The sequence below is a fragment of the Artemia franciscana genome, chromosome 7 (assembly GCF_032884065.1).
Source record: "Artemia franciscana chromosome 7, ASM3288406v1, whole genome shotgun sequence".
In the NCBI taxonomy this organism is placed as follows: domain Eukaryota; kingdom Metazoa; phylum Arthropoda; class Branchiopoda; order Anostraca; family Artemiidae; genus Artemia; species Artemia franciscana.
Window position 1 is genome coordinate 22,888,357 of NC_088869.1, and position 25,199 is coordinate 22,913,555.

Below are 25,199 nucleotides of genomic sequence, written 5' to 3' on the forward strand. Positions count from 1 at the left end.
CTTATTTATTTAAAGAATGATAATAGGTTCTGGAACGCGCCTCGAAATACATTCTCAGGACAAGTATGTAGACCCTCATCTCGTTTTCCTAGCCCCCTTTTTCAACATTGTGGAAAACTAGCTAAACTAGAATTTTATGAAGAATATGTACTGTAGAATACGCTAGACAATCACTAAACCTTTGAGTTACAACTCGGGGAAGGGGGTTCATTAGTATCGTCAGAAAGGGACGCTTATTTGCTATTTTAGTATAATGAATATCATTCACCCTCTTTCATTGATAAAATACATTTATGTAAGGGCTTAGGCTGATATTTTCCGGGCGAAAGCAGCTGGTATATAAGCGAGTCTATTTTCAATAATTATTTAACGCTATGTATGTTACGTGTCCTAAAGTAATTATTTACGATTTGCCTTAATGCATATATTTATCAGACAACGGGATGCACCCCTCCTATATAATAGCATCTGTTCGGTAGGAAATATGGCTTTACACAATTAAAGGTTTAACACAACTTCTGCATTTTTACCAACTTGCTTAGAAGCTATTTTAACGAATTTGCGAGAAATAAGGTTGCTTTATCATCGTGAGAACCATGGGTTTTTAGATGTTTGTCTTATCTAGAGAATAATAGTAGTTTAAATTTAGGTATGTACACCTTTTTTTAGTCGAATATAAGGAATGAGAGACTCGCCAGTTGGTATCTTTGAGAGATATCCGTTTACAGAAAATCTTATTGTGTTACATTCAAAACCTAGCAGAAGAAAAATAAAATTTCCGTACAAATTGCCGTCTTTGTATCCCCCTGGGACAATGGAGTCACTCGGTTCCCCATTAGAATAGGAGCAGACTAGGCTTCTGTTACCCGGGAAGGCTTTCTTCCATGAAAATCAATAGTCTCTATAACGATTCTTCATATGGCTGCAAATTTGTTAGCATGAAATGGCTGATATGTGTGAATATATTGGGATGATTTAAGGACTATGCCCTTACCTGAGAGGATGGCCCCGAAGGTTTTTAAAAGGAAATCATGAAGTGATGGGGGGCTGAAGTTTTTTTTTAAAGAACATTCAAGGAAATCCTGGAGTAAAGAAGCCCTCTGAAGGTGTTTTAAAGAAACTATTATGTAACAATCTTAGAAATCTTGGAGTAAGGAAGTCTTTAAAGTTTTTCATCATAACAATCCTAAAAATCCTGCAGTAAAGAAGCCTTGAAGGTTTTTCACAGAATGATTTTAGAAATCCAGTGGGTAAAGAAGCCCCTGAAGGTTTTTAAAGAACAATCTTAGAAATCCTGGAGTAAAAAATTCCTGAAGGTTTTTTAAAGACTCTATTAGGTTTACAATCCCTGGCCCTCGTAGGCAATTTTAAGCATCAGAGAAACTACGACTAAACAATCTTTGAAATCCTAGGATAAACAACCCCCTTAAAGTTTTAAAGAACAATCTTAGAAATCCTTGTGTAAAGAAGCCCTGGCCCTCATAGGATTTTTGTAAAAATCAGAGAAAATATAACATAGCAATCTTAGAAATCCTGGGGTAAACAAGTCGCTGGAGGTTTTTAAAGAACAATCTTAGAAATTCTGAAGTAAAGAAACCCTGACCCTCGTAGTTTTTTTTAAGAATCCGAAAAAGTATGACATAACAACCTTAGAAATTTCTTGTCTGAATTTTAAAGAAGGTACTAGAACTTTTGATTACCAATGCAGTGAACCCCCTCCGAAGTTTATTCTATCACTCTTTCTATATAAACCTTAAATGTCCCCAGTGCATAACGTACAATCCTTGCCCTGAGAGCTGGGGGGGGGGGGTGTCACCCTCAAACACATAAATTTCGGATCTTTTAACTATGTTGAACAAAATGTTTAACTAAAAATTTCTATTGGATGTATTTTGGGAAATGGTGGGCGTGGGAGGGGGGGGGCTAGTTGCCGTCCAATCACTTTCGACATGAGAATGGCTCTAACCCTTTCAGTTTCCAATCGAATGAGCCCTTTTTGAATTTTTTACGAACTCCTTCGACACGAAGTGCCCCGGTCTAAAAAAGAAGAATACATTGTCCTCACATGGATCACATGGATGTGGCTGATAAGAAGCGATGCCGACTCTGCTCCGCTTATGCTCGAATCCAGTGTTCAAAGTGTCAGATTTCATTGTGTCTGGTGCAGAACAGAAACTGCTTCAAAATCTTTCATAACCAGTGACTATTTTCTATTTCTTTTTCTTTGTATTGTCAGTAAAAATAAATTTCCATGCTAGATCCGTACATGGATTTTGTGGCTTATGACAGCGGATGATGCCAACTGGAGTCATGACTGCAAGTCCAGAATGAATGAATGAAACTAATATTTTGTTTCAAGCTCATCACGTGTGAGCTTATTTAAGGCTAAAATCTGAAAAGTTTTTTTTTGGCTATATCATAATTTAGCCCTGAAAAGGTTAAAAAAAAATGACATGAAAAAGACTTTTTTTCAAATTTGTCTTTCTATATTATTATTTTTTCTCCTTCTCTCACTCTTTCTCTCTCTCTCTCTCTCTCTCTCTCTCTCTGTCTACTCTTCTCCTAATTTTCTAATTATTTCTTATTTTATCGGCTGTTTTGAAAAGGCTTTCTGTTTATTTGTAGCGCAAAAGGCTTTCTGTTCATTAACATGACTAATCTAGAACCATGGCCAAGGTGAGCTATATAAAAAAAAACTTTTGAACCCCTTATTGAATAAACATCAAGACCAGGTAACATACTATGTGACTGAACCCCTTTACGGGCAAATACTGGCCACAGAGGATCAGATACAGAAGGGTAAACTTGAAATCGTATGCAAATTCAAACTGTTTTGTAGCTGGATCCAAACAATTGAATCGAAATATCGGATATTACTAAAGAATGTGGAAGGTTATTCCTAGAGAAAGAAGGAGCGAAATTAGACATCTGTAATACATATGGGTATGTGTTTTTAAAGTCCATAACTGAGATACCAGCTTAATTAGGGCTACTTGAAATTTAGAGAGAGAGAGAGAGAGAGAGAGATGAGTATATTTAAAAACTATCGTAGCATAGCTAAATTCAGTTTTTTTCAACAAAATCACACATTTAAACAAAAGTCACACACTACGATTCAGCATTAAAAATTGTTGTGAAGAAAGGCACAAATGAGTTGGCGTAACGATCTGTTCGTACTTTCGGGGGTACAAGTTTATTTTGTAACCGAGTTTGGCTATTGGGAGGGGCTGGTTCGGGCAGTAATGATCGGTGGCTCTTATTGGCTAGGAGGGATTTTCCAAATTGCTGAATAAGGTGTTCAAGCCGGACTTTAAGTGGAGATAAATTTAATTTAGCGAGGGCTTGATCATAGGGTATGTCACGGTTTCGAGTATAATCCTTGATGCTCTTTTTTGGACGCACTCTATGTCGCGTAATAGGTTGGCTGTGCGGATAGCAGATGGACCCCACACCGGGCACGCTTACTCGAGCAACGGGCGAACACAACACATGTAGGCACGGAAAAGACTTTCAGTATCACACCCAAAACGCCTCATTTTGGTAAGTGCCTGAAGGCTTGCATTAGCCTTGTGGACGGTTAAATTAATATGGGCACTGAAACTACAGTCACTAGTGAAAGTTACTCCTAAGATTTTTATTTCGTTCACAATCGGAAAAGGGACTAGAGGCATATCTATATTCCGCTTCAGAGGGTTGAAACGAATTATCTTCGACTTGGCTACGTTAATGGTAAGATCATGACTTGAGCATTCGGTCTTTAGCTGATCAAATAACTGGTCTGAAAACTGCTTTGTTATGATAGTGTTTTCGACCAGGTAAGGGAGAACTATGGACAGATCATCTACAAACTTGTAGCGGTCGTCCTGATGATTAAGTAGGGAATTAATTATAGCCAGGAAAATTATTCCAGCTAATTTCGTGCCTTGTGGGGCCCCGCAAGGAGTATCTGATCATGATGAATCCGAATCGTTTTCATGGAGTGCAAAGACTTTTTGTTTTCGGCCAGTTAAGAAGTCAAGTACAAGGCCAAGGTTGCGTCGTTTGGCCCCCATTTCCTGGAGATCCATGCCTGCAGTCAGGTGACGGATTAGGTCAAAGGCCCTTCGGAAATCCACTGCGCAAATGTCGACAAAACAGCTACCTTTTTCAAGCCATTGGAGAACACAGTCAAACATCCGTACTGCGTAGATCGTAGTACTATACTTGGGGAGTCCACCGTACTGGAGTTTATCAATACGCCCATGAATTTTCTTCAGAGGAAACTTGAGTATAAAGGCCTGAGTTACTCTCGCCAAACAAGGTGTAAGTGAGATCGGGCGGAGATCGTCGCATGCACTGGGGGCGCGCTTTTTTGGAATAATTCTAATATAAGCCCTTTTCGACTGTGGCGGGAAACAGACAGAAGCAAAACACTCGTTAATGATGCTGGACGTGTAATGCTATGAAGGCTGCATATTCACCTAGCAGTTTGGCAGGTAATTCACCAGGGTATGAAGATGTATTCGGTTTGATCTTCTGTAATTCCGTGTAAACGTCAAACTCACTGACTATTATGTTGTTCTCAGGCTCACATTTTTCAAGTATGGTGGACTTTTCATGAGCCGTAAAAGTTGGATAGGTAGTGCAGATCTTGGTGGAGAATTCACTCACTTCTTCTGCACTGATTAAGGACCCACCATCATTGCAGATGTTTACACTGCTGTCAAAAGCTTGGCCGGTCACTTTTTTCACAGCATTGTGCCACTTTTTGGGGTCTGAAGTAAGTAATTGGGAGGGCATGGTTTCACGACCATAGCGAGCTTTGGCTTTCTTTACCAAAGAGACTATTTGATTTCGCGATTTCTTGCCGTTGATAATATCACCATGGGAGTAGAGGCGAGACCGCTCTTTTATTAGTGATTTAACAGCTGGAGATATCCATGGTTTGTCGTATTTACTAACAACAAATGATTTTGTTGTAAAGATCTTTAGGTATTGACTGTATAACTTGGCATTGAAATCGGATACCTTAGTTTCCAAAAGCCCGGTATTGTACACTTTGGGGAAGTCATATGTGCCAATCCATCAGCCGTATTCACAGATGGCCGACTCCGTACAAGGACGAACAGTGACACGGGATAGTTTGGGCTTTGGTAAAGACTCTCTTGCTTTCCAAAGAATTGCGTTGTGGTCTGACATGCCAAAGGGACCAAGAGAAAAGGGAAGAGAGTAAAAATCATAACAATTTGTGAGTATAAGGTCCAATATGCCCCCCAAAGAGTGGGTGGGTATGTGTACTACTTGTTTTAAAGACAAACAAGATGATAACCAACTCTTCTTGGTTTGGTTAAAGTCTCTTCCTATAATAAAAGCAGGGCTACTGTATATACTTCTCAGGTGATCAATAGTTGTTTGGAGGTGGAAAACCAAGTCACCCCGATTTCTGGCACTTTCCGGGTAATATACTGAAGCGACTATAATACAAGAAAAGCGACGGGGAAGAGATTTAGGTTTACAAATAGCCCAGATTACTTCATGAGCAGGATCAAATAATTCCGGTAATAATTTGCAAGGGATGTCTTTCCGTATGTACAAGGCAACACCTCCACCTAGTCTATGCTCACCTCGATCAGCACGTGTGCTCAGGAAAATTTCGTAGCCTGCCATATGACCTGACAACCTATCAAGATTCCAAGTTTCTGTAACTGCGATAACTGGGATACTATTTTGACGGACAATAACTTCAAATTATTCCATTTTGTTACGCAATGACGGGCAGTTTATAACGAGAAAATTCGACATTCTATTTTTCGAATTAAAAGTCACTGACCTTAATAGGGGGAGAAGCTGATCACTACTAGTCGAACATACCGGAGCTTGATTGAAAGGAATAAGAGATGGCATATTGGCATTTGTAGAACAGTCCATCTTAACAAGGATACGTTGATGGGGTGAGGTTTTCGGAGCAAGAGTAGTTGATCTTAATGAAACGATAACTGGGATCTTCAGCTCACCTTGTTTGCCGCCACGCTTGCGGTATCGCTTCCGCTTCTTACGGTTAGACAGAAGCTCTTGGGGCAGTGGTCTGTCGTCTGGTGTTCTTCCGAGCAAATTTAATGCTACTAGTTTTGCAAAAAAAGATGGCGCCACATTTCACTCAGGTGAAAACAGTCCAATTAAGGCTTCTTTATCATATTTGAATGGCATGGCACACACCTTAGACAAACTTAATAGTGTCAATAACTATATTATAAATAGTATTCTTCCGTTATATCGCGTGAAACAGGCACAATTAAGCTAAACTTGGAATTTTTACAAGAAAAGAGACGGCGCCACAGTTAACTCAGGTGACAGTCCGATTAAGACTACTTTATCATATTTCAACGGCATGGCACACACATTAGACAAACTTAGGAGTGTCAATAACTATATAATAAACAGTATCCTTTCATTATATTACATGAAACCGGTACAATTAAGCTATACTTAGAAATTTACAGTCAAAGGCACCCAACTAGAAATACCCCTCTAGATATTTCACTAGTTTCGAAGGTTTCTCACGCTCCTACCATTTCTTCTTCTGAGCTGTTTTAATTTTACCCTTCCTCTGATTGTGCCACCAGCTTTTTCAGTCAAAATTGCGTTTGAAGTCTAATAAATTGGTTTTTAAATTATAACAAATTGCTTTTTAAATCATTAGTAAGGTACCTCTTTTTTAAATTATTTATTGCAAGAATTTATCTTAAAATACATCTACGATTTGTATTTTAATTCTTATCTTTTTTTTTCAAATAAGATGCATGACATTGAGTTTTGTTATTTATAGCATTGTCTTATTTAATTTTTATTATTTTAATCTGATCAGAATCTTTTTGCTACAAAATCACTGCGTATACTGGTTATGAGTCTTCTAGCTTTTTCATAAGAAATTCAGCTTGGTGGCCTCACCTTGGCAAAGGAGAGCAAAAGCACGGCTAAACTAACCCCAAGGGTCGTCTGCAAATTCGCATCCATTTTACTCCACTAAATAGTTTATTTGTTTCAAATTCATTAACTGATACTTCTGCTTTTTTTTGGAACAAATCGAAATCTTGAACGCTGACAAAAAAAATCATTTTTTGCAGTTTATTCTATTTACATTGTTTATTTTTCTTTTTTTGTAAATTTCTTGGTATATGCTTTAAATTAATAAACATTATTTCAAAGTTTAGGTGTGTGAAACTAAAAGAGGCCTCCAAGACAGAATAACGCTATATAGCTGTTGATATTTCGAATCAAGCTGAATGCAGCTTTTTACTTGTCAGTGTTTAGAGAAAAAACATACATAGAAACGTGATTTTAGCAACTATTTCCAGACCGATGGGTATCTGCTAATGGGATCGGTCATTATAAATACTCAGGGGTAACAAAACCTAGTGCAGTAAAAACAAGAAAAGAAGGTGAAACTTCGACATTTTGAGCAGCGGAAATTTCTTTGGAGACAAAATGTTCAGAAAAACTTGCTTAATAACATTTCCAAAATCGGCTTGCATATATACGCCTTTATTCAGGGAAAAGAGGGGGGGGGGATCACAGATTTAAGCTCTGCTATTTCTTCTGAATTGACATGTCGTTTCATATTAACTGAAGTCCGGGGAGACCGTAAAAGACGTCATAATTGAAAAACTGCATCATTTAGCACGATATTTCCCATTTTTTTTATGCATTATATTATAGTTCCACAAATGGTATTTTAACTCCTTCTGGCCTCGCTTAGGATCAAAATTGAGAGCTACGTGATGGAATATTTCAATTCTTACGTCAGTTTTAGTCACTCCAGACTCTAATTAATAGGAAACGACATTTCCATTCCCCAAAAACGCAAAAATCAAGATTCTGATTTTTCATCACTCTCTGTCTTTTCCCTCAATACCTTCAAAGTCGAAGTCAAGTAGGGACCCTGCGTGTAAAAAAATTTCTTAGTACTCTGTCAAAAATTCTTATGGCTTCAGGGAGGCGTGTTCCCTCAGGACCTTCTCCAAGACGTTCGTCTAATGTTTACTTATGCAAATTCTAGCGACATTTGTCAATGACGTAGTTTTGAGGGCCAACAACACTTGTTTTGGTTCAAAAACCTTTGTAATGCAGCGACAGTCCTATTGTTTTATACTGTAAGGGATTCGAGCACATAGGCTTTTTCCATTATCGGACTTACCAAAAAGTTTCTTGATGTGCATGGTTTTACGTTCCACTCCACGAAAGCCTCATGGGTACAAGCTCCCAGATAGGTTTTCCCGTTAATTGGCTTACGCGACACTATTTTTGATTCCAAAAATCTTCGTAATGCAACGACCCTATTCTTTTGTACTTCAATGGTTTCGACCACACAGGCTTTATCCATTACTGGACTTACGCAAGAGTTTGTTAATGTGTAAGGTTTTACGTTTTATTACGCAAAGGCGCATGCATTTGGATGGTTTTACGCTTCATTAGCAAAATCATCTGGTTTACAAAAGTATTATTTTTTTTTTCTCTCGAAAATTGATTTTTATTGCTTTATAAGGGGCAATCTCGAATATATGCAAAGACCACAAGACAGATTAAATGCAATTATGTGGAAAAACAGTGAGATAGCCTTATTCTTGTTCTATTTTCGAAAAAAAAAATGTTTTGAAGTGGGAAAAGTTTCCTTTTTCTTGCTGGGTATTTTAGTAGGTTACCGGTCCCCCAATGTCAAGACACAAACACATGGATGGTTTTGCACTTCGTTAGCAAAATCATCTGGTCAACGAAGATACAATTTTTCCATCCAACAATTGACTTTTACTGCGGGCCCCCATATGCCCCTCCAGGAACCCAAATGTCAACAAATTTCATGCTAGCGAACTTTTGCCTAATATGAATAAATTAGCATGGGTTTTTTGAGGTAACTCATGGTTATTCAAGTCCTCACTAACCTATAGGTAACTTTCGAAGGGCCCCATGTTCCCCTCCAGGGACCTCAATGTCAATAGGTTTCATACTAGCGAACTTTTGCCTCATATGAATCAATTACTATGGGTTTTAGAGGGAACTCATATTTATTCATGTCCCCACTTAGTCTGAGACCCCTCCGGTCAACCTTTGGAGGGCCCCAAGCTCCCCTCCAAGGGTCCCAATGTCAACAAATTTCATGATAGCGAATTTTTCCCTCATATGAATCGATTAGTACGGGGTTTTGAGAGAGAACTTATGATCATCCAATGTCCTCATCAACCCTGATCCCCCCTCGGGCCAACCTTGGGAGGGCCCAATGTTCCCCTTCAGGGGCTATAATTTCAATAGATTTTATGCTGGTGAACTTTTGCCTCATATGAATCAGTTAGTATTTTTTAAGGGGTCTTCTGATCATTCATATCCTCGCTAATCCAGAGCCCCCTCTGGTCAACCTTTGGAGGACCCCATGTCCCCCTTCAGGGACCTCAATCTCAATAGATATCATGCTAGGGAAGCTTTTCCTCATACTAATAAATTAGTATGGAGTTTTGAGAGGGAGCTGGTGACTATCCATGTCCTCATCAACCCTGATGTCCCCCTCCAGGGGATCCAACGTCATAAAATTTCATGCTAGCGAACTTTCGCCTCATATGGATCAATTAGTACAGAGTTACAGAGAGAACTTAAGGTCATTCATAACCCCATTATCCCAGAGCCTGGTCAACCTTCGGAGGGTCCCATGTCCCCCTTCATGGGCTCCATTGTCAATAAATTTCGTGCTAGTGTAATTTGTCCCCTATGAATCAATTGGCAGGAAATTTTTCAGAAGGAAATTATGGTCATTCATGTCCTCGCTAATCCAGAACTCGCTAAGGTCAACCTTCGGTGGGCCCCTTGTCTCCCCAGGGACCCCTATGACAATAGGTTTCGTGCTAGTGAACATTACTCCATATGAGTCAATTAATATGGAATCCGGAGAGGGAACCTATGGTCCTTTATGCCTCAACCAACCCGAGCCCCCCTTGGGCCAACCTTTGGAGGACAACATATCCATCCCATGGGGTTCTAAGGTCCATAAATATCATGCTAGGGAACTTTTGCCTCATATGTATCAATTAGCATGGAATTTTCAGGGGGAACTTTTGATCATCTGTATCCCCACCAACCCAGAGCACCTTCTTTTTCAAGAAGTTTCAAAACGTTTTTGGTCAAAATGTTCTTCAAGATGTTTCAAAACGTTAGTCTAATGTTTACAGATGGAAATTCAAGTGACCTTGTCAATAATGTCTAATGTCTACATATGTCCGTTACCATAAGAAGAATGTATTAGATTAAGCAACACATTTTAAAAGTAATTACGAGACATGAGGTAACAACCGCATGTTTACATATGCAAATCACCCAACTTCGCGAATAAATAAAGTTGTTTACATGTGGCAATCCAAGAGAACCATGGAAACAAAAAAAAAGTCTAGAAATGAGATTACTATGGATGACAGAGTTTTGAGAATCGGCGAAAGCGTGAGTCTGAACGATTGCAAGAGGGTGGTTTTTCAAATGGATCGATAGATCTAAATTAAGAAGCAAGCTAGCATAAGAATTACAGAGGGGGTGTTAAGCATTTAATACTTTCTTGCAACAATAAAAGGGATAGGGAAATTTAAAGTCCATTGTTATTAATTGTCTGACGCAACCTGGACAAGGAGACGTGTTTTTTGTAACTGTTCTATGATTATTCGTGAAACCTGTCAACGATTTTTTTAGTGATAACGAAAGATGACCATATTAAACTCGTAATTTGCACAAATTGGTTTATAGACCCTTAATTTGGAGGTCTAGTTATCTTGTAATGGCTAAGGATTGCTAAAAATGTTTATTTCCACCATAGAACTCTTTATTCTAAACATTGGTACGCACAAATGGGTTTATAGACCCTTAATTTAAAGGTCCGGTTGTCTCGTAATGGCTAAGGGCTGCTAAAAATATTCATTTCTACCATAAAATATTCGTTATTCTAAACGGCAAGCACAGCCTGGTTTATAGACCCTTAATTTAGAGGTCTGGTTATCTCGTAACGGCTGAGGACTGCTAAACATATTTATTTCTACCATAAAATACTCAATTCTAAACAAATGGTAAGCACAAATTGGTTTATAGACCTTTAATTTAGAGGTCTGTTTATTTCGTAATGGTTAGGTCGTTTTTAGTGACATTAGAATTGAATATCGAACAAAAAGATTAGCATTTCCTCAGTCTTTTGCTTCAACTAGGTAGGATTGTCTTTTTTTTTAAATAGCAAAAAAAGAAAAAATCGAATATTTCAATGTTTAACAGCTAAAGAGTGAAATAACCTAATACTACAGTTATGTATATATTTCAAAAGAATGAGGATTCCCCTAAGAACTGTCCAAAGGAGCAATATTATAATCTTTATTATATATTATATTATATATATATTCTTTATAATTAATAATTATAATTATTATTAATTATAAATAATAATAATAAATAATTATTAATTATAATATATTCTTTATAATTAATATTATAATATTCTTTTTTTATTATTTTAAAAATAAATTTTTATTTTATTTAAAATACCAAAGCGGAATTGCGCTGTTTCTTTTCTCATTCTTCTGTTTCAACCAGGCTTGTTTGACTTTTTCCCAAAAATAGAAATAACAAAGCAAGATCTAAAATAATTTTTTAACATATCAGTGTGTCTTCGTATGTTTGAAATGCTTTAATGCATATTTGTTTTTAAACTTCCAAGGAGATGGAAAACTGCCCCCTTGTCATATTTTGTGGTTAGGGAGTTTCGTTTTAGAAACAGTAAAACTGAATATTGAACAAAAAGATAAGCAATTCAAAATATGATTATGAACAAACTGCCACACTAAACCTTCTGAAAGATGTTTCTTTCAATTAGTCTGATACTTTGAAGAAGGATATTCAATGCTTAAAAAAAAAAAAAAAAAATCAAATAAAGATCCGGGTTCAAGGGATCATTGATTTATAGTTGAAAAACTCACTGTTAATAAACCAAGTGTTTAGTTTGATGGCCAATTACGTTGAATATTTCTAAGAAAAGTGAAATGACTGAATTCTTGAAAATATGATACACTGAAGAGAAAGAATAGCACAGAAACTAGTTAAAACGTGAAAAGTGGAAGAAATTTCACAATCAACCCCCTCTCCAAACCTAAGAATAGGGCGTTATAAGAATATTATATTCAAGAATAATAATTCTGATTTTCTAAGGTTTAATTACCATAAACCAAGAACAAAAATGCATCTATAGACTGAAAAAAATACAGTAAAATGACGAAAGATCATAAAATACTACAAGGAAGTAGAGAGAAGGCAAGAAAAATCGACTTCGTAATATTCGGCGCAAACTCTCAGGTACCTGATTTAGCTATTAGCACAAAAATAATTATCAAATTTATCAAACTCGTAAATGAGCTGATGAGATTCACTAATTACATCATAACTGATTAAGCTCCAGAATATCTAGGCCGCTGCAGAACTACGACTGTCATCTTCTACCCCCAACTCCTTTAGGTGAGTGGATCTTCCGCGTTTACGTTATGTATTGTGGCACTATGTTTATACATATGATGTTTTCGAATAAATCCTTTTTGACAAACTGGACAATTATATGGCTTTGAACCAGTATGTAAGCTCATGTGTCTATTTAGATCTCTTTTATGATTGAACTGCTTTGGGCACTGATGGCACATTTAGGGCTTGCTGCCAACATGTATCGATTGGTGAAATTTGTAGTATTCTTCATCGCAAAATCGTTTACCGCACACTTCACAATTGAAAGGTCGATCTCCTCTGTGGTAACTGTTACAGTGTTTTGTGAGGTAGCGAATGCAATTGAAATTTTTGTCACAATATGAGCAGCGATATATCACTTTACCCCCTCCAGTGATGGCGCTAACATCAGCCTCAGTAAGGAAATTCGAAAAGATATTGGCTGGGAAGCATTCACGGCTGGCAGGCTTACTGAGGATTGATAAATTCAGTTAGACAATTAGTACATAACAAATTTAAACACGACAAAAAAAAAACACTTGTGACAAAAACACTTTGGCTTTTCAAATTATCATCTTCTTATATTGTGATTATCTGTTATTCAGACTAGCAGGTGCTTACAAATCTATTTCAGGGAAGTGTTTAATACAGATATAGAGAAGATCTTCCGTATCAGACATTGGTTTCCAAGAGAGCGGAATTAATTAAAAGTACATTAGCCCGAATAATTAAAGCATGTATTTATTTTATGGGTGACATTTAACAGAGGATGAAATACCGATAAACCAAAACAAAAATTTAAACGAAAACCAAAACGTAAAAAGTAAATAAAATTGAACAGCCATTACTTTTCCTCAACGAGACCCAGCGCAAGATTCTACAACAGGTTTTTGGCAGTTCTTCGGAACTCTGGGAGTTTACACAGAGGAGGAGTCAGATTTGTGCCAGTGCCTTCCCACCATAAAAAGAGGTTTTAAAGTTCAAGAATTGGAAAGTAGGAGAAACTATTTTATTGTTTCAGAAATACCTATTTCAGAAAAATTTGTCTTTTGTTCTGAAGTATCTGCTATAATAGGGGCTTCGATTTTAATAGTATTTCCTTCACTTTAAACCCTAAAATACCAACTTTCAGATGGTTTTAAGTATGGTATTATTTTATTACTTTATAATTAGTAGACTAGCTATTATTTTTTTCATAGTAGACATGGTCAAAAGAGCCATGACTCTCCCACATATTTGTTTTTACTTTTTGTTTCAGTATCATGAGCGGATGATCGTTCGAAGTCTTGGGAAAGCTCATTCAAGAATAAAATCATATTCTCAGTGTCCCTTTTAATTGACAGACGAACCCAAAAGCGTCCAGAGCCCTTTCTATTATCCTTACAAACCCCCCCCCCCAACTTTCAGATTAATTACTTTATTTTTTTGATGACTTGATTGGCCAAAAAATATCAGATTGCCAATCAAATTAGGCGGACCATACTTCCCATGTAACAAATATTAGCCATTCTTTAAAACTCGTAGTTTTCAAAAAAGTTATTTAATTTATAACTCTATGGCAGCATAGTGGATTGATGTTCTGCTTGGGAATATGAGGCTCGGGGTGCTGCAATCCCAGCTGCTGCAAGGTTGGTTGAGAGGTTGGTTGAGAGCTGCTGCAAAGTTGGTCTCCGTTAAACCGTTAGTCCCTTCGCTGTTAGAGAGGATCACTATAATTCTGACAATACTGTAGGTTGTGCTGCGTAATACATATTTGTTCTTGGATGAAAACAGCGAAGAAAAATTTGTATTAAAAAAAGGCCAAGGATACAGTGTCTTTGGTCTCTGGGTTTTTCGTAATAGGCCTGAGACTGTCTGTGCAGAATTTGGACTCTTGTTGATAGAAGAGCATCGCCAAGTTCTGAACACAAAATTGTGACAAAGATGGGCCCAGGATTGCAAGAAGCCTCCATTCATACTGGAGATCCAAGGGACTTCTTGCTGTCTGGTTCTAAGCCGGCTTAAGCGCGTCGGTGCAGAGTTAAAAAGATATGTTATCCCATTCCTGCACTGGTATCCGGGATCATTGCTTTTCCTGAGGCCAAAATTATTTCAATGATTTAAAAAACATGAAAATTGGAACTTGGAATGTTACGACGTTAAAAAATGACTATTGTATTGACCGTTTGACTGCCGAATTCAGACGATTTAAACTGGGCTTATTAGGAGTTTTAGAAACTCATATACCAGGGGTAGAAAGCATGAAATTAAGTGCTGTAAAATTTGTTTATTCACACACAAAGGATGGGATAAAGAGACAGGGAGTAGGGCTCACGATGAATAAGGAAATTGCTAAGTCTTGTTTAGGCTGGGAAGGTACTAATAATAGAAAACTAATTGCTCATTATACGACTAAAAAGTTCATACTATCAGTTATAGTAATATATGACATGTGGAACCGATTGAAAGAGATACTAGTGACTCGGATGAATTTTACTTACACTTACAGGAGCAAATAGACAGGGTCCCAGGTATAAATAAAATGTTTTTACTAGGAAATTTTAACGCCCAGGTCGGTAGAAATACGAATAGATGGTATTCTAGCCTAGGTAAATTTGGTGTGGGAAAAGAAAACAGTAATGGCTACAGACTTTTGCAATTTTGTAGGTATAACAATTTAGTTATACCTAATACAGTGTTTGGTCATAAAATGGCCCACAAATTAACATGGTATTCACGTGATGGTAAGACAGCGAACCTCATTGATTGTTTTATAGTAAACCGTAGACTGGCAGGATCAAAACAAGATACTAGGGTACATAGGAGTGCTGTTATTGATGTTAAAAGTAAAGATTATCATTTAGTAGCGGCTAGGGTTAATTTAAAGCTAACATTTTGGAATGGCAACTGCCTCCTGGGAAGTTATGATGTTGGTAGACTCCATGCTGAGAATTTAAGAGAAACTTTCCAAGACAGCTGAAAACCAAACTTGAGAGTTTAAAATTTGAAAATGTAGAAGATGGTTGGAATAATTTTAGAAAAATAATTTGTAAAGTTACTGATGATAACATAGGGAAGAAAGTTAAGACCACAGCTAGGAATATTATTGAAAAATCTTTATGTTTAATATAGAGGAAAAGTAGCCTGTACAAGAATTATCTGAGTGATAGATCATATGAAAACAAAAGGAACGTAAAGAAGGTGGAGAAAGCCTTAAAATATGAACTAAGGAGGTGTGAAGTGAACGCCATGGATAAAATTGCCAAGATTCTGGAAGATGCAGCTAGACCGCATAACAGTAAAATGTTATACTGGCATGTCAATAAATTGATAGGGGGTATTCATTCCGGACCTGTCTCAGTCAAACAGTTCGTGGGAACGAACTGTAGTAAGGAGCGACCTGGCTCAATAGTAACTAAAACTCTAAAAAAACGGAATTTTGATACCAATAGTTACATAGAAAGAATCGCATTTTAATGCTGATTTTAAATATATAAGTTTCATCAAGTTTAATCTTACCCATCAAAAGTTACGAGCCTGAGAATATTTACCTTATTCTAGAAAATAGGGGAAAACATCACCTAAAAGTAATACAATCTTAACGAAAACCACACAATCAGATTCAGCGTATCAGAGAACCCTATTGTAGAAGTTTCAATCTCCTATCTACAAAAATGTGGAATTTCGCATTTTTTGCCAGAAGACAGGTCACGGATGCGTGTTTATTTGTTTGTTTGTTTGTTGTTTTATTCCCAGGGGTGATCGTATCGACCCAGTGTTCCTAGAATCTTGCGAGAGGACTCATTTTAAAAGAAATTAAAAGTTCTAGTGCCCTTTTTAAGTGACCAAAAAATTGGAGGGCACCTAGGCCCCCTCCCACGCTCATTTTTCCCCAAAGTCACCGGATCAAAATTCTGAGATAGCCATTTTATTCATCATAGTCGAAAACCTAATAACTATGTCTTTAGGGACGACTTACTTCCCCACAGTCCCCGTGAGAGGGGCTGCAAGTTACAAACTTTGACCGTTGTTTACATATACTAATGGCTATTAGGAAGCGTAAAGACGTTTCCAGGGGAATTTCTGGATTTGGGGGGGAGAAGCTGAGAGGCGGAGGGGGGGGGGGTTACGTGGAAGAATCTTTCCATGGAGGAATTTGTCATGAAGGAAAAGAATTTCAATGAAGGGGGGCAGGGCTTTCTAACATTATTTGAAAAAACAATGAAAAAATAAATATGAAAAGTTTTTTTCAACTGAAAGTAAGCAGCAGCATTAAAACTTAAAACGAACAGAAATTATTATGGATGAGGGGTTGACATCCTCGTAATACCTCGCTCTTTACGCTAAAGTATTTTTAGTAATTTCAACCAATTCTACGGCCTTTGTGATTCAGGGGTCATTCTTAAGGAATTGGGACAAAATTCAAGTTTTAGTGTAAAGAGCGAGGTATTGACGAGGGGGTGAATCCATTCATGTTCGTAATAAAAACATACGAATATAAAAGTTCGTTATGTAAGTTAAGCATATTTTTTACTCATGAAAACGTTCGAAAATTTAACGAACGTAAAACGTTCGTTAAAATTTATAGTTGCCTTTTTAAGTAATCAAAAATTTGGAGGGCAATTAGGCCTTCTCCCTCGCTCCTTTTTTCTCAAAATTTTTAAAACTATGAGAAAGCCATTTAGCGTCAAAAAATTAATATGCAAATTTCGTTTGAATTATTTATGTGCGGAGAGCCAAAATCAAAACATGCATTAATTCAAAAACGTTCAGAAATTAAATAAAAAAACAAGTTTTTTTTTTAAGTGAAAGTAAGGAGCGACATTAAAACTTAAAACGAACAGGAATTACTCCGTATATGAAAGGGGTTTTTCTTCCTCAACGCCCTGCTCTTTACGCTAATTTTTTTTTACTGTTTTAAAAGGTAGGGTTAAGAAAAAGAGTCAAACTTTAGCGTAAAGAGGGGCGTTGATGAGGAAAAGCCCCTTTCATATACGGAGTAACTTCTGTTCGTTTTAAGTTTTAATATCACTCCTTACTATCAGTTAAAAAAAATCTCTTTTTTTATTTAATTAAAGTTATGAACGGGGCCACAATTAGATATAATAAAAGAGTTATAGAGAGATGGGTGAAACATTTTGAGAATGTGCTAAACCGAGATAAAGTTGTAGGAAAAGATATAGAGGAAAATAAAAAAAAGTCCGATACCTTGAATGTGAAGGAAGATTTGTTTTGTGAGGAAGAGTTTGCGACAGTACTAAAAGCTTTAAAGAATAATAAGGCTCCAGGTGCTGATAGTGTGGTAAATGAGTTTCTTAAATATGGTGACTCCGAGGTTAGAAATAAATTACTGAAGATTATGAATATGATTTTGGAAAAAGGGAAACTACCTAACAATTTTAGGAAAACCTTAATTAAACCACTGTATAAGAAAGGTGATAAAAGTGAGTGTGGTAATTATCGAGGCATTATTTTAGTCTCTGTAGGTAGCAAATTAATTAGTAATATGATACTTTTTAGACTGAGAGACGCTGTAGACGAACTTTTAAGAGAAAAACAGTGTGGTTTTAGAAAAGGTAGAGGAGGTGTCAACCAAATTTTCACTCTTAGGTTAATAATTGAGAAGTACCTGAGCTATAAAACACCTCTGGTCCTCAGTTTTATAGATTATGAGCAAAATTTTGATTCGGTTGATAGAAGAGCTTTAGCAAAGGTCTTATCCTTGTACAGTATACCAGACAAATACATGAAAGTGATTAGTGCTTTGTACGAGAATAACACTTCTGCGGTTAAGTAAGAAATGAGGTTAGCAGCTGGTTTTGTGTTAAATCAGAAGTTAAGCAGGGTTCTGTTCTATCCCCCTTTATATGGATCAAATAATGGACTTAGTCTTAAGGAGCACAGGAAGGCAATGGGAGACCACGCAATCAAATGGGGAGGAAAAACTCTGCTGGACTTAGATTATGCTCATGATTTAAGCATTCTTGATGAAAGTGTGAGCAAAATGATGAAATTTTAGAGGTTTTGCGAGTTCAGGGTGCAAAAATAGGTTTGAAAATTAATGTTAAGAAGACTATTTTACTAAGGCTAGGAATAAGCAAAGATGAAAAGATGACACTGGGTAACAAAAAGATTGATCAGGTGGGCAGTTTCACTTATCTTGGTAGTATTATTAGTAAAGACTGTGGGATTAGTGAAGATGTTAAACGTAGAATAGCCAAGGCTCAGGGTGCTTTTTTCGCAGTTAAAAAAAGTTTGGAAGAATAAGTCTGCAAACCAAGATTAGAATATTAGAAGCTAGAGTGATGATGGTGGCCAAATATGGCTCTGAAGCATGGGCGCACCAAAAGTCGGATGAAGATTTGATAGATGTTTTCCAGAGAAATTGCCTACGGATTGTACTGGGTACCGGGCTGAATGACCGTATTTCAAAGAGTAGGCTGTTCGAAAAATGTGGTTCAATCCCGCTTTCTAGGGCTATAATGAAAAAAAGGTTGAAATGGTTAGGGCACGTTGTGCGGATGACAGATTGCCGAAGATTGTCCTTTTCGGCCAACCACCTAGGGCTAAACGGAAAGCAGTTCGTCCTCGTCTGGGAGGACGTCATAAAAAAGATATAACGAAAACGGGAACTTCCTGGGAGAGAGTAAAAAGGGAGGCTTTAAACAGATAGGGGTGGAGGAGGAGCGAGCGTAGCAGCATTGGCCTCAGGCGGCTTGGTGAAGCGGTGAGTTGTTGAAGGTAGTAGTAGTTTTGAAATAAGGCAGTTCCACTTTCTGTACTTTTCAGTAGTGTCCCTTACATATTTTGCTCTTTTCATCTGAATAATTCGAAACATTTGTGTTACAGATCAAAACACAACCCATCGTGGTCACTCTAAACTATGCTTTTTTAGATCAAATTTTTTAATGTTCAGTTGTATTAAAATAAATCTAAAACAAATAAAGTCAAATTAATGATAACATTTTGAAAAAAAATTAGCAAATCTTGCCATGTTTATTAATAACGGACACATTTCGCTAATATATTACGTGACAAATTAACCCTAAAATCAAGATAGGAGCGGCGAAACCTTGTAACATTTCCCCATCCTCTCATTTTTCAAAAACAAAAGTTAGATTTTCTTTAGTTGGTAGTTATGCAAAAAAAAAAACTAAGTTGGTTAAAGGGCGGTTTTTTCCTCTTTCCAATTCTAAATGCTTAAGATACTAAATATGTGAAAAGCACTTGATCAAGACCAATTTAAGACAAATGTTAAAACATAAGCAAAACAATAACATCATGGCTTCTTGGGGTCGCACATCCCCCTAAGGTGCACACAGAAAAACTTCAGAATTTTTTTTATACTTATAAGATATACCCCCGACCACTCAAGTTGTCCATTCATTGACGCATTGTCAAACCGGTTTTTTCGTTAATTTCTTTCAGCTTAGCGTGAGACAAGACAAAGAGAAGAGACAGAATAGATTGAAAATATATAATTTGGGCTAAATATTTACAATTAGGGGAGAGGGAAAAGTATTTGGACAGTGTGAAGCTAGAAAACAATTCTTACTACATAATGTGCAGAATAAGTGTGCCTAAAATAGCGACGAATTGATTTCCACTGTCTTGAAAACAATTTCCCTATTGTTTCTACTTTGTGTTTGTTTGTTAATTGTGCCTAACACATTAGGCATGCACACCCACCATACTTTTTTATTAGGATTGAGCGTCAGAGAAACACGTTCTCCTTAGATGAAGATTAGTAGGTCGGGGGTAATTCACGAAAGAATTTTTGGATATATCGTACCCATTTCTTGGACATTTATAGAAAAAATTGTTTATTGACAAAAAGTACCTTATCTAAAAGTTTGAAATAAAAAAAAAGGCGCTTCAAATGGACGAAGGCATATTTCGCAAGCCAAAAACTTTATATGCATAAAAAATAAACTAAAAAAGGCTATAAGTCGTCAAAAACTATCTAATTCTTTGACCTCTTGAAGTCATAAATCTCTTTTTCTCAGAGTAGGGTAAAGGACATTGAATATAGCATTAAATTAATTCCAGAATCTCACTGGCTATAAATGGAAAAACATATGAAATACAAACAAGGGAAATTACCATTCTCTTTTTCTTTAGGATTTATTAATACCAAAATATAGCTAGGGCTAATTTCAGACAATCAAATTTTTTATAGCATTTTCCGACAGAAAAATTATAATTGGCTTAAATTAGCGCTAGCAAAATCCCAGTATTAGTAAACATCTCATTATAAATGGAGCATCATGGGATAGTTTCAAAACTTTTAATGCCCCACTCACTTAATTTCACTTTAATCACTTATAATTTCTAATCATTTCCTTTTTTTACTGTTTTTGATAATTTGAACAGGTTTTCCCCCAAAAATCTTTTTTTGAACCACTAGCTTCCTTTCGTGTGTATTTGAAAATGCACACGAAACCTGTGCCACTTAAACTGCATGTTTTAAGCTTTTCCTTATGTCGAATAAGCATTTACAGCTTTTTCCAAAAAAATTGCCCTTTTTTTCATATTTTTAGTATATTGACAAACAAAAAATGTAAATATAAAGAGCTAAGAGCTCATACAGCACTTGTGACGAGGCCGGAAGAGCCAAGAGCTCATATGGTATGAGCTCTAGCAAAATTATATAAATCAATAGATTGGTTTTAAAAGAAAATCAGAGGCTTAATGCCGGTCGGGATTTAAAATAAAAGTTCTGAGTCATGAGATCCTTCTAAATATCAAAATTCATTAAGATCCGATAACCTACTCATTAGTTATAAATACTCTTTTTTCTAATTTTTCCCCTCCCTTCAGCCCCCAGATGGTCGAATCGGAGAGAACGACTGTTATAAAGTCAATTTGTGCAGCTCTCTGACACGCCTACCAATTTTCATCGTCCTAGCACGTCCAGAAGCACCAAACTCGCCAAAACACTGAACCCTACCCCCTAACTCCCCAAAAGAGAGCGGATCCATTACGGTTACGTCAATCACATATCTACTACATTTGCTTATTCTACCCACCAAGTTTCATCTCAATTTCTCCACTCTAAGCGTTTTCCAAGATTTCCGGTTTCCCCCTCCGACTCCCCTCAATGTCAACAGATTTGGTCAGGATTTCAAATAAGAGCTCTGAGACATGAGTTCCTTCTAAATATCAAATTTCATTAAGATCCGGTCACTCGTTCTTGAGTTAAAAATACCTAAATTTTTCTAATTTTTCCGCATTAACACCCCCCAGCTCCCCCAAAGAGAACGGATCCGTTCGAGTTATGTCAATTACGTATCTATAGCTTGTGCTTATGCTTCCCATCAAGTTTCATCCCGATCTCTCCACTCGAAGCGTTTTCCAAGATTTCCGGTTTCCTATATTTCTGTTTCCCCCCTCCAACCCCCTATGTCCCTGGATCGGATTCGAATTGAAATTGGAGCATCTGAGACATTAGATCCTTTTATATATCAAGTTTCATAAGATCCGATCACCCATTCGTAAGATACCTCAGTTTCCACGTTTTCCAAGAATTTTGGTTTCTCCCCCCCCCCCAAATCCCCCCAATGTCACCGGATCCGGTCGGAATTTAAAATAAGAGCTCTGAGACACGATAAACTTCCAAACATCGAATTTCATTAGCATCCGACCACTCCTTCGTAAGTTAAAAATACTTCATTTTTTCAAATTTTTCAGAATTAACCCTCCCTCCCAACTTCCCTAAATAGCGCGGATCCGTTTCGGTTATGTCAATCACGTATCTAGGACTTGTGTTTATTTTTTACCACCAAGTTTCATCCCGATCCCTCCACTCTGAGCGTTTTCCAAAGATTTTAGGTTCCTTCCCCTCCGCCCCAACTCCCCCCAATGTCACCAGATTCGGTTGGAATTTAAAATAAGAAGCTTTGAGACACGATATCCTTCCAAACATTAAATTTAATTAAGATCCGATCATACGTTCGTAAGTTAAAAATACCTCACAATTTCTAGTTTAATCTGGTGTGGTTCCTGACACGCCTGCCAAATTTCATCGTCCTGGCTTACCTGGAAGTGCCTAAAGTAGCAAAACCAGGACAGAGAGACCGACCGACAGAATTTGCCATCGCTATATGTCACTTGGTAGATATCAAGTCCCATAAAAACAGATGGATTTTATTAAACATAAGAAGCAAGAGGCTATTGCTCCTGATGTGAAACAATATCAGTTGTAAAGAGAGCAAGATAATGAAGAAGAACATCAGAAAGAAGAAAAAAAGGAAAATAAATGTGGAAACAGAATGGAAAAAAACAACTTATTTATGTTTTAAAAGTGACTAAGGTGATCAAAAGTATAACAATATTAAAGACTTCTTCACCTAGTGCATTATTTCACTTAAATCAAAAAAAAAAAATAAGATCGTCCTTATAGTTCTCAGATTCAAAAGTTTTACCTTCAATTATTTCAACTTAAAATACCTTTTAGCGTATGCTTTTCTCATCTTTCTGCGTCGTGTATTAGACTCTCTAAAAATAAACGAAATGTGTCTTTATAACAAAACAATATTTGAGTACGATTTACACTAAACACAGTAGATGGATGAGAGGAAATAGGAAAGGCATCTATTACATAGTAAGGTATTTGCTTGTTGAGAAAGTATATAACCTATGCGGGTCTAAGTTTCAAACTCAATTACCAAGAAACTAAATTAAATTTGCTGGTTAAAATTTGACCAAATTATACTCAAAAGCTTAACTAGGTCTGAACTAGTGGAGGAGGCTTTAAGTTATAATTGTAATTAAATAACAAAAAAATCTGTGAAAAGAACCAGTAAATTTTAAGATACAAATAGGACTTATGTAAAAAGTATTCTAAAGTACATTAATAGTTAAATGAGAATAAAATAATAAAAACATAATATTTGAAACCAATAAAGTGGAGCAGAGACTCTGACTTCAGAGCCATACTTCTTTATAGCACAAGACATATAAAACAAAACTAAACGAATGAACTGAATTACTAACGAACAGAAAATTTTCTATGATAATCTTACCTCTGTGGATTTACTGCGGTGGATGAGTTTCCGTCACTACTCCCACTAACTCTTCCAAAAACCAGTTTTCCACTAATAGCCAACGTATTGTTATTATTAAAGCCTAAATTGGCTTCATCATAAGGCAGATTTTCAGTCACTTGAGGAGTTTCACTTTCAACAGGAGACTCACTAAAAGACGGCAAAATTTCATTCTGCAAAGGTATTGGGATTTCACACGGAGCTCGAGGGGGTGAAGGAGGAGACACATACTTTTTATTCACAACTATCTCAATTGGGAACGCATTGCCATGCAACTCTGATTTTGAAGCAACTAAAAGTTCCCGGACTTTTTTCTTGATCTTTTTAGGCTTCTTTTTAACGAGCAATTTAGGTAAACTATCATCCTTTGACACAGTCGATAAGTTATAAGGTATGCATGGAATAGCAGAAATAGAGGGTTGGGCTGTTTTAAAACAATAAGATGTTCCTATATCACTCTGTTTCAGCTTTAGCTCCGCCTTTGCTTTAGCTCCTCTAGTACCTTCCGAGGGTGGGACTTGAGAGTTTGGGGGAAGCGCTGAATCGCAAAAATTAGGATCGTCTTGATTGTAGGTACTTGAAAATGAAGAATAAATTGGACCCAAAGCAAACGATTCTAAACAACGAAGGGATTGAGTGGACTCCGAAGCGTACTGACTAGCTTGTGACTGAAAATGAGGTAAGTCAGAATGTGATTGAGGCCCATTGGCTGGTGATTGGTTCAAGACAGGGAGACTCGTTGAGGTTGAATATGTTCCGTTAGTCGTACTATTCGTAGATGTATTTTCAGTTGAAAATGGAATGACTTGCGAAAATTCAGAATTGTTAGAACGTAATAGATTTGAAGGACCATTTCCGTTGGTACCAGTAAAACCAAATGTATTGCTAGTGGTAACTGACAAATTTGAGGTAATTCTAACAGTTTCTTTGAAATTATTTTGATTACTACAGTAGAAATGACCCTGCTGAGACACTGATTGAAAGTCTTGACGAAAATGCTCCGGTGACATTTGCCCTTGAGATGCAGTTGGCATATTAAGTGTCCCAAGAGAATCTTCGTAGCACTGAGCTAGTTGATGAACTGAGAATTGAGTTTCGTCACCTGAGCTAGTTGATAACTCAGGACTCCCTGGGGAAGGACTCAAAGAGGCTTGAGATAATGCTGTCGTATCACCAGCTTTAAGTTTCTTCTTTTCTGAAAATGAAAATACATCATACATAAAAATAAGGATTCGAATTAGTGTTTCCAATTTCCCAAAAAATCAAGGATTTCACAAAAATTATCTGTTTCACCCCAATAAAACTCATTCCTTCCTTAATACCCCCGAAATCATCAATCTTTTCAAATCTTATTGAGAACCAAAACACAATATTTGTACATATAAAGGTAGACAATTGTTATCAGCACGATAATTATATGCCCATACATTTTTCGTTAAGCAAGAATACTACATTAAAACGACTTCCGACGTCAGATCAAAAGAAATTATACGGTAGCTACTTAATTTCAAAATTTGAAATATTTAAATTTTAAAAAATAAGTAAATGGTTGCAGGACTGCCGCGGACACAATCGTGCTTTTTAGACACATTTTCAACCATTAGGTCATAAAAATTCAGCACGGTCAAAAGGGGTACATTACGAAAATTAAGGTCACATTTAATTCATAGGGTTCGAGATTCTTGTTCGATAACAGCT

At 36.7% G+C, this 25,199-nt stretch overlaps 1 protein-coding gene across 4 annotated transcripts in view; it reads right to left on the bottom strand.

Moving 5' to 3' along the window:
- Positions 1-25,199, bottom strand: part of LOC136029007 (zinc finger protein 43-like) — a 65,302-nt gene that overhangs the window by 921 nt on the left and 39,182 nt on the right. Inside the window, exons 7-9 of one of the 4 annotated variants that reach the window (XM_065707014.1) lie at positions 23,481-24,696; positions 22,906-22,953; positions 11,953-12,948 (exon numbers count right to left, since the gene is read on the bottom strand). In XM_065707014.1, the coding sequence (XP_065563086.1) occupies positions 12,678-12,948; positions 22,906-22,953; positions 23,481-24,696 (1,535 nt within the window). In that variant the 3' untranslated portion in view covers positions 11,953-12,677. Of the gene's footprint in view, positions 1-11,952; positions 12,949-22,905; positions 22,954-23,480; positions 24,697-25,199 lie in introns of those variants that run through there. The other 3 variants (XM_065707013.1, XM_065707015.1, XM_065707016.1) reach the window with 3 other exon arrangements.